Below are 9,814 nucleotides of genomic sequence, written 5' to 3' on the forward strand. Positions count from 1 at the left end.
GTGACCCCTCATGAGTTGGAGGAGCAACCTGTGCAAGGAATGAGTGAGAGTGTTCAAAAAAGAGTCTGGTAATCGTTTACAGCACCCCTGTAAACGATTACCCGAGAGAAATTTGGAATATGTACAAAAAGTCCAACACAGGTACTCAGTCAGATGAACAGGGGTCACCATTGGTAACAAAATTGACTTTTAGGCACCATTTTGTATGACATAAATAAATTCATTATAACACACCATTAATAGAGATTCAGTTACACAACATACAGAACAAAATCATACATTGTACGTTTCAAATATTACAGTTATCCATGAAATACTTATAACGGTGTTCATATAAAATTACAGTTATCCTAAACCCACTATTGGTTGTCTGCTTGATTGGACGTTGATGGTTGGTCAGTTGGACGGACAAATTTGCGGAGGAGGTCATCCACATTGAGTTCCTTCTCTGCCCACATAGGAAGTCGAATGACAGGTTTTGGTGTCTCCATGACAAGGTCAATTGTAGGAGGACAAACTTCAGCTGGAAATACCTTGACTATAGAGCGATGCGTAATATTGAGGTAGTGGTTTTGCCTAAATGCAGTGAAGGGGTGGACCTAAATGTACAAACGGAATTTGTAAGAAGAAGAACACTTAAAGACCAATAAAATAATTATGGTAGTTAAGTACAAATTTGATGGCTTACAAGATTGAGTATGATAACGGAACCAACTGCGATATTTTCTGCAATTTCAGGATCTTCAAGAGCTTTCTTGTGCAAGGAAGCCTTCATCGTGGCAGTTGGGTCCTTAAGAGTCAACTGCATATCTCCCAACCCATTGGGCTTGCACTCTTTCAATATGCAAACCACCAATGGAAGGACCTCAGCTGATTTTGCCTCTTGGAGGGAGTTAACGTTCTCGAATTTTCCATCCTTTACGAGACCTATGATAACAAAATATTAAATCAAATTACAAGTATTAAAGGTAATAATGTTGTTGGAAGCGTGTATGAGATTGAGTGTACCGTGGTGTTCAATAAACATCTGTGCCCATTTCCAAGCATTGGAGTTGAAATCTCGTTCATAGGTTGCGTCAGCAACATCACGAGCAAATTCTTGTGTCGATTTCGGTTGTTCTGTTCCCGTTCTATTCATGAAAGCTGCTTGGATGTTACCTGCAGGACCAGGAATAAGCGTTGCGGAAGCATCGCATTTTTTCAAAAACGATTCAAGGACATCATCATCATAAACAAGGTCTTCCCATGCATCCATGATTATGCAGAAATTTCCTGTCCACATAAAAATTGTAGGTTAAGGACGATACATCAGTGGGATGATTAAAGAAGTCACTCACAAGTAAACAATGGTAAACGGGTTACTGTCACCTGATTCAAGCCAACAGAATTGGTTTCTCCCCGAATTTGAAATACAAGTACGTGAACGATGAAATTATATGAAATCAATGTAACGAAAAAAATATTAATATTATATCTATTTCCATTAAGTTAACTTATTCAAATGAAGTTACATTAATTGTGGGGAGATAGTCTGATTTGATGGGTAGCCTTTAAAAGTGAAAAGCATTGATTGGGGGTTAGGAGAAAGAAACTTTTTGCTGACAACCATCAATGCATGCTTTCACAGGATAACCAAAGACGTGTATGACAAGGCAAAAATATGACCTTTGGCGGGAATACACAGCTGCGTCAACAACCAACTTTACAATCCAACGTTCACACTTATTTCCATTGACCAAGCACTTCCAGACAACTTGAACGGGTGTTCATTAAAGAGAAGGGCCAAAACGAAGTTCGGAGGGTTGGTGAGAAGCACATAAGGATCATTTATGGTGGACTTAAATGTAGAAGATGAGGTTGGTTAGGACCACTGAGCTTCATTAAAGGGCACACCATATTTCACCAGGGTACGTTGTAATAAGTTCTTCGGAAAGATTTTATTTTCATTTTTTTTGTAGTTCCCAGTGGTCATAGGGGTAACTATGATTAGTGAATATAATTTGCTTTATCTCTAAAGGTGGGTTTAATGTCAACGCACACAATGGATGGGGATCAAGGGAATGACTATAATGACAATGTTGATGAGCCCAATGAAAGTTTAATGGAGATTGACCCAACAGTGCATATGTGTTTTGACTCAATGGTTGAAGCAAAAACTTTTTACACAAACTACGCCATTAGACGTGGGTTTGGCGTGCGGACTAGAACTTCTAAAAAAGATAAAGACAACAACGTCTACTACCTCAGAATAGTTTGTTCAAGGGAGGGAAAATATGTGTCTTCGGTCAAACCAGTGGTAAAAACACTTCCAAGTCAAATTAACCAATGTGGTGCTGGGATAACCATTGCAAAGAAGGAGGACAAGTGGTTTATAAGGACCGTTGTTCTGGACCACAACCATGATCTTTGTCCAAATAACTCCAAACTATTTGCAGCCAATAGAAAGTTAAGCATGCATGCAAAACACACGTTGCAGGTCAACCACGATGCTGGAGTTAGGTTAAATAAGAGTTTCCTTAGCATTGTGAACGATGCGGGGGGATATGAAAACATGGACTTTGTGGAGCGGGACGCTCGAAACTACATTGGCCAACACAGAAGATCTTTATGTAAGGATGGTGATGGTCAGGCACTCCTACGACACTTTTCGTCAATGAAAGATAGAAATAACGAGTTCTTCTATGACATTGCTCTGGATGAAGGGAATAAAATCTGTAGTGTGTTTTGGGCTGATGCAAGAAGTCGTGCTGCATGTGAAGAATTCGGTGATGTTGTTTCCTTTGACACCACTTACTTAACAAATAAGTACGACATGCCATTTGCGCCTTTTGTTGGAGTTAACCATCATGGACACTCGATTTTACTTGGTTGTGGATTGTTGTCTTCGGAAGACACTGTCTCATTTGTCTGGTTGTTCCAATGTTGGCTAAGATGCATGCGTAATAAGACACCTCAAGGTATTATTACTGACCAATGCAGAGCAATGGCCAACGCTATTGAACAAGTGTTTCCTCATACGAGGCACAGGTGGTGTTTATGGCACATCCTTAAGAAGTTGCCTGAAAAATTGCACGGGTATAGAAATAATCCAGTTATCAAAACCGAACTACATGCGCTTATATATGATTGTATTTGTCCATCAGAATTTGAAAATGGTTGGAAGGAACTACTTACCAAACATGGATTGGAGGAAAATGAATGGCTATGTAATTTGTACGAAGAGAGACATAAATGGGTCCCGTGTTACTTGAAAAAAGATTTTTGGGCAGGCATGTCTACTACTCAGAGAAGTGAGGGAATGAATGCCTTTTTTGATGGATTTATCAATTCTACGACAACACTTCAACAGTTTGTGGTCCAATACGACAATGCACTTAGGGTAAAGGCGCAGAAGGAAATAGAAGCCGACTTCTCCTCCATGAACACCACTATTGCATGTGGTTCTCAGTCACCAATTGAGAGACAATTTCAAGTGGAATACACACATGCAAAGTTTGAGGAGGTCCAAACTGAATTCCGTTCAAGGATGAATTGTTTCATCAAAGACACCTTAAAGGAGGACTTGTGGAACACTTACACTGTAAAAGAGGAACGAATGTGGGAGGGTAATCGTGTACCGGATAAATTTTACAAAGTTCAATTTGATCCGATCACACAGACAACCACTTGCTCTTGCCACCTGTTTGAGTTTAGAGGAATTATATGTCGCCATTCCCTGTTGGTATTTGGCCAAGAAGATGTTTACAAGGTTCCCTCACAATACATTTTGAGGCGCTGGAGCAAAAACATTCGAAGAAGACACACACTAATAACAGCATCGTATAGTAATTCGACAAATGAACCACGGATGCAAAGATACAAACTGTTGTGCAAACGTTTTTATGAAATTGCTGAAGTTGCATGTGAGTCTGAGGAAGCTAGTACTGAATTGGAAAAAGAACTTAATTGTTTGGGTACAAAATTTGGATTCAATTCTTCCATGACAAATAACATCATCAGTGATGCAGGCCAACTAAGATACGATACTGGTGCATGCACGTCAATACCACTTAGTCCAGTTGGAACATCTGATGTCCTTGTACACAGTCCTGCAACTGTTAAGCGAAAAGGACGTCCACGCACAAATAGGTTGAAGTCCACTGTTGAGAAAAAAACCAAAAGAAGAAAGTCAACTTCATTGACAAACACTTCAACACCACCCACCGAACAATGCGTGAGTCATTATTTACGGTCAAAATATTTATTAAATACTTTTTAGTCTATCAATTATGTTTAACTTAGTAGTTTTGTTGTTTCAGGGCGAAAGACCAAGTAATGTTGTTGAATGTGATCACCGTGAACAATTTGAAGCGGACACTATCCACCTATCACAAGATACCGAAATGGGTCATTTTGGATTTATGTCGTTGTTGTCAGCTATACATAACAATTTCGATAACAACATCAACTGATATATACAACTTGTTTGCTGCTTATTTTGTATCTTTTTTCTGGTTTTGAAAGTTAAAATGGTCTTCCATGAAATTCCTTTAATGAATGTATGTAATGCATATGAGCACACCATGAAATTTCTGTACATCCCAATGGTGACCACTGTTCATCTGACTGAGTACCTGTGTTGGACTTTCTGTACAAATTCCCATTTTCTCTCGGGTAATCGTTTACAGGGGTGCTGTAAACGATTACCAGACCCTTTTTTGAACACTCTCACTCATTCCTTGCACAAGTTGCTCCCCCAACTCATGAGGGGTCTCCCCACCCTCCTTGGACTCACATCACATCACCATCCACCCTCTCCCACCACTGGAACACATGCACAAGCCTCAGACAGGTGCAGAAGTGCCAAAAACTCAGTTTTTTTCCCAATGGTGACCCCTGTTCATCTGACTGAGTACCTGTGTTGGACTTTCTGTACAAATTCCCATTTTCTCTCGGGTAATCGTTTACAGGGGTGCTGTAAACGATTACCAGACCCTTTTTTGAACACTCTCACTCATTCCTTGCACAGCTTCCTCCTCCAACTCATGAGGGGTCACCCCACACTCCTTGGACTCACATCACATCACCATCCACCCTCTCCCACCACTGGAACACCTGCACAAGCCTCACACAGGTGCAGAAGTGCCTAAAACTCAGTTTTTTTCCCAATGGTGAGCCCTGTTCATTTGACTGAGTACCTCTGTTGGACTTTCTGTACAAATTCCCATTTTCTCTCGGGTAATCGTTTACAGGGGTGCTGTAAACGATTACCAGACCCTTTTTTGAACACTCTCACTCATTCCTTGCACAGATTCCTCCTCCAACTCATGAGGGGTCACCCCACACTCCTTGGACTCACATCACATCACCATCCACCCTCTCCCACCACTGGAACACATGCACAAGCCTCAGACAGGTGCAGAAGTGTCTAAAACTCAGTTTTTTTCCCAATGGTGACCCATGTTCATCTGACTGAGTACCTGTGTTGGACTTTCTGTACAAATTCCTATTTTCTCTCGGGTAATCGTTTACAGGGGTGCTGTAAACGATTACCAGAGCCTTTTTGCAGCACTCTCACTCATTCCTTGCACAGCTTCCTCCTCCAACTCATGAGGGGTCACCCCACACTCCTTGGCCTCACATCACATCACCATCCACCCTCTCCCACCACTGGAACACCTGCACAAGCCTCAGACAGGTGCAGAAGTGCCTAAAACTCAGTTTTTTTCTCAATGGTGACCTCTGTTCATTTTACTGAGTACCTGTGTTGGACTTTCTGTACAAATTCTCATTTTCTCTCGGGTAATCGTTTACAGGGGTGCTGTAAACGATTACCAGAGCCTTTTTTCAGCACTCTCACTCATTCCTTGCACAGCTTCCTCCTCCAACTCATGAGGGCTCACCCCACACTCCTTGGCCTCACATCACATAACATGTTACTCAAAATGACCACTCAAACACCAACACCTTACAAACAAGCCTGCAACTTAGGAGACAAAAAAAATTACGACATTCTAAAATCGACAATGGTATTGAATACATATAATATGAGACCAATTCAAACCAAAACTCAAATTTTATTTCATTGAACCAAATCGGATACATTAAACATTGTTATCTTAATCTATTTACAATGATTACAATTTTCATTACTTTCCAAATAACATTTTCAATCAACTAAATACACAGATCACTCATTTTTTATTCTAAGCACTACGGTCCCGGTGTATGGAGTCCTAAGTGCTCTTCCCTTGTAACGCCTTCGTGATCCAACCCTAACATACGTCTTCAAAGGTTGTTCATTTCCGTCAATGTCAGTAGGGGATACAAAACCAGTGTTCACAGATGGTTCTGTACGAGGCACACTTTGTCCAACGTCATCTTTGTTTTGCCTTCTTGCCTTCTCTTCAGCCAATTGTGCCTCCAAAGTTCCAACCCTCCTTTTAAGTTCTTCAATTAGAAATTCTTGTTCCTCTAAGGCACGCATAAAAGTTTCTCTGCGAATTCTTTTTTGTTTCTTCTTTCCTCTTGGTTTAGCATCCTTTCTTTTAGGTGTTGGTCTGTATTCCTCCTTATCCTTCGTTGAAGGACCACCATAAACATCGTCAACAACCTGAAATTTAACAACACATTACACATTACACAACTTTGGTCAATATATGAAAACATAACAAAACTTTCGATAACAAACAACTTACCAAACCTGTCTCCATACACCGTTTAACGAACTTGTCTCCAACACTTATATTCATCCAATGCAATATTCGTGGAAATTTATCAATAGGACCTTTTGGTGGAACAAAGAGCTCAAAAAACCATACCTAAGACAAATAAATCATCTTAACTTGTAAGAAACTTAATTCAAATAACAATTTAAGTAAGTACATCAAATACTATTAATTACCTGCAGCATGTACACACAACCGTCGACGTAAACGTTTGAAATACCTTTGCCTTTCTTCAAGCCTTTTGAAGCTTTGCACAAACTATGTAACAGATAACGATAAACTACACTACCCCAACAATAACTACCCAAAGCACTTAAGTTGTCAACAAGATTAAACATTACGGGAAACACTTTCCCGCTACGTTTTGGAAATAAAATCTCACTTATCCCTACCAGGAGGTAAAAGCTACAAAAATGAGAACAAGGAATCTTCTTCTTTTGTTTTCGCATTAGAATTTTGTATATTGAATTCAATTCCTTTGCCTATGTATTTCACACATTCACTATTGCCCAGCTCTTCCTTTAAGTTAATGTTTGCACCATCTGTACTCAGTCCCAACCCTAAATATATATCATTTTCATTTATATTCAAAACTTTATTCCCAACTAAAAAACCACTACTACAGTCGTCCCACTTACCCAATAACTCACTCAGTATATTTCTACCTACTTTAACATTGACATTGACATCTAAAAACCAAGCAAATGGAGTTGTCGCAATCAATGATCGATGCTCCTTTGTTAAGCGTTCGTTCAAAGTACATATATACTTTGTCGAAAAAGAGTGACGAACACTCAACTGCATAAACCAAAATCAAATCATCAAAACAACGAAACCCAATAACCCAAGCACCACAACCCAACGATACGAACCCCAAACATTAACCCAAATCAAATAACCATGCTACGAGATGCCCAAACCGAATAACCAAGCTACGACATGGAATGGAAAACCACTTACCTTAGTCGTCGGACAATCGTCACCGGAACTTGCCATTCCGCACGATAACAGGACACCAAACTGGCCGGAGACAACACGATGCAAATGGAACGAAGCGAGACGAAACGCGACCTTCGACCTATCAACACAACGGACCTTCGTTTGCAATGGAACAGAGAAAGGGAAAGGGGTATTTTAGGATTTTCACTCAAAATAAGGGTTATGGTCATAGGTTTTAAAAAAAAATATTTTAAACGAACCAATGAGGTGGCGACACGTGGCGTTGTCAAAATAGTGTTAAAAATCCGTTGTTGGAATATCGCGGTCCTTTTACGTAACCAAACCCTCTTCCTTCCCTCTTTCTCTTTTATTTTCCATGCATTTACATAAAACTCTACTTCACCCACCTTTCCCCACAATTATCGTGGCCCCACTCCCAATATCTACCACTTTCACTCTCTTTTCTAATGCTAAAAGCTACACACTTCATTCCATGCACCAACACCATTTACGTAACCACCTCTCCTCACACTTCCACTTTTTTTTTAATTGATGCACCCTACCAGTAACACACTTCTAATTTGTTTTATCTCTATGTGACTTTTCAACACCAAACTTCATCCCCTTCATTTCACGTCAACCATCTTCCCACCATTCTTTCATTTTTTTTTTCTTCTTCTTTGCTTTCAAAGACCATCCCAAGCTTCTTCCTTCACGGTTTTTGGTCCTCTTCCAGCACCTTTCTTTTTCTTTGCCACTTTTACATCAACCAAGCCATGCCCATCTCCATCCCCCACTTTTAAGCTTCTTATTTCATGCTCTTCTTCCACCCATGACACCAGTTCCATTCATCTTCACTATTTTCATCAATCCCATGTACCCAACTCCACCAAAATATCACTTTCACTCTTTTCATTCTCATAACTCATTCTTTTCTCTTCCAACAATGGAAGAGAATTCTCAATACCCTCCTACCCACACTCTTGGTTGAAGAGTGTAGATAAGTGCTCCCAACAATATATAATTCTTGCAAGGTAATAAGAACCAAGATATACAAAACATACATGATTTTAAAGTGTACCCATGACACTTTTTCATACACAAACAACACCCCAAAACATCCAACATGTATACCCATTACAACAACACCACTTTTTCATAAAATATAAACATGTATAATCCATTAATTACCCCATATAGTAGAAAAACGAAAATGAACATGTGAATACCCATTCTTCATGTAACAACACATGAAACTTAAACCAAAAAGAAAAGTACATTCATCAACATGTTAAATTTAATTCCAACACACAAGAAAGAAAGCATGCAACAACATTATAATGTTACCTTCTACCCATCATACACTATGGTATATCCCAAGTTAAACCCCTTACCTCAATTCCAAGCTAGCTTCCAAAGGCTCTTAGGTTTCTTTCCTCACTAGACAACAAGCTTCCACTCCTCTTGGTCTCCTACAAGTGACGTCCAAAAACTTTAAGGCTAGGGGGGTTCTTCCTTTCTCTCACCAACTTGGTTGCTCTCCAAAAATGCCTCTCCAACACATGGTTCTCTCCCTTTTCCACTCTCCAAGTGTTTGTTTTTTCAACCCTACTAACTTAAACTTACACACCTAAGTAGAAACTAACTCTAGCCTCACCAACCTTTCACTAACCACTCAAGGTTACTCTCAAGGACACCTTACACTACTAACTTCAGATTCTCATTCCTAACTCTTCGTTATCCCAATAAAACTTCACTTTAATGTGACTAAATGATAGTTTTAAAGTGTGCTTAAGTGCCTCTATAATATCTATTTATGTGGCTTACAATTTTCAATGCAATAATTACCCTCTCCAAGGAACTCCAAGGTCACTTACAAGCTTCCTAAGTTAGAATAAATGTGCCCACCCAAGCAAAGTGGAAAAAGAGATGACTAGGCACCCATGCAACATTTTCACGTGAAAGAGAGATTAAATGAGAATAAAAGTTTCCCCTTGGAACATTCTCGTTTTATTCTTTACAAGCAACCCAAAGCCTCAAATGTTTTGACTTTTCCTCTCTCCTACCATGCAATGTAAAAGCATAAAAAAAATTTTAAAAAAAATCAATTAATAGAAAGGCACATGTTGCAGCCCACACTAATTAACATGAATGCTTTCCTCAATACC

At 39.6% G+C, this 9,814-nt stretch overlaps 2 protein-coding genes across 2 annotated transcripts; one reads left to right on the plus strand and one right to left on the minus strand.

Annotated features, from left to right (window-relative positions):
* Positions 1-2,026: 2,026 nt before the first annotated feature.
* LOC148192866 (protein FAR1-RELATED SEQUENCE 5-like) lies at positions 2,027-4,451 on the plus strand. Its single transcript, XM_088098158.1, has 2 exons — positions 2,027-4,213; positions 4,299-4,451. The coding sequence occupies exons 1-2, from the start codon at positions 2,027-2,029 to the stop codon at positions 4,449-4,451; spliced, it is 2,340 nt and encodes a 779-aa protein (XP_087954284.1).
* A 1,678-nt stretch (positions 4,452-6,129) lies between these two features.
* LOC148192867 (uncharacterized) lies at positions 6,130-7,156 on the minus strand. The gene is made up of 3 exons (XM_088097962.1): positions 6,884-7,156; positions 6,678-6,800; positions 6,130-6,592 (listed from the first exon to the last, which is right to left on the minus strand). The coding sequence occupies exons 1-3, from the start codon at positions 7,154-7,156 to the stop codon at positions 6,170-6,172; spliced, it is 819 nt and encodes a 272-aa protein (XP_087954088.1). The 3' UTR covers positions 6,130-6,169.
* Positions 7,157-9,814: the final 2,658 nt, after the last annotated feature.

The sequence above is a fragment of the Vigna umbellata genome, chromosome 9, assembly GCF_029865625.1.
Source record: "Vigna umbellata cultivar VRB3 chromosome 9, Vumbellata_1.0, whole genome shotgun sequence".
Classification (NCBI taxonomy): Eukaryota; Viridiplantae; Streptophyta; class Magnoliopsida; order Fabales; family Fabaceae; genus Vigna; species Vigna umbellata.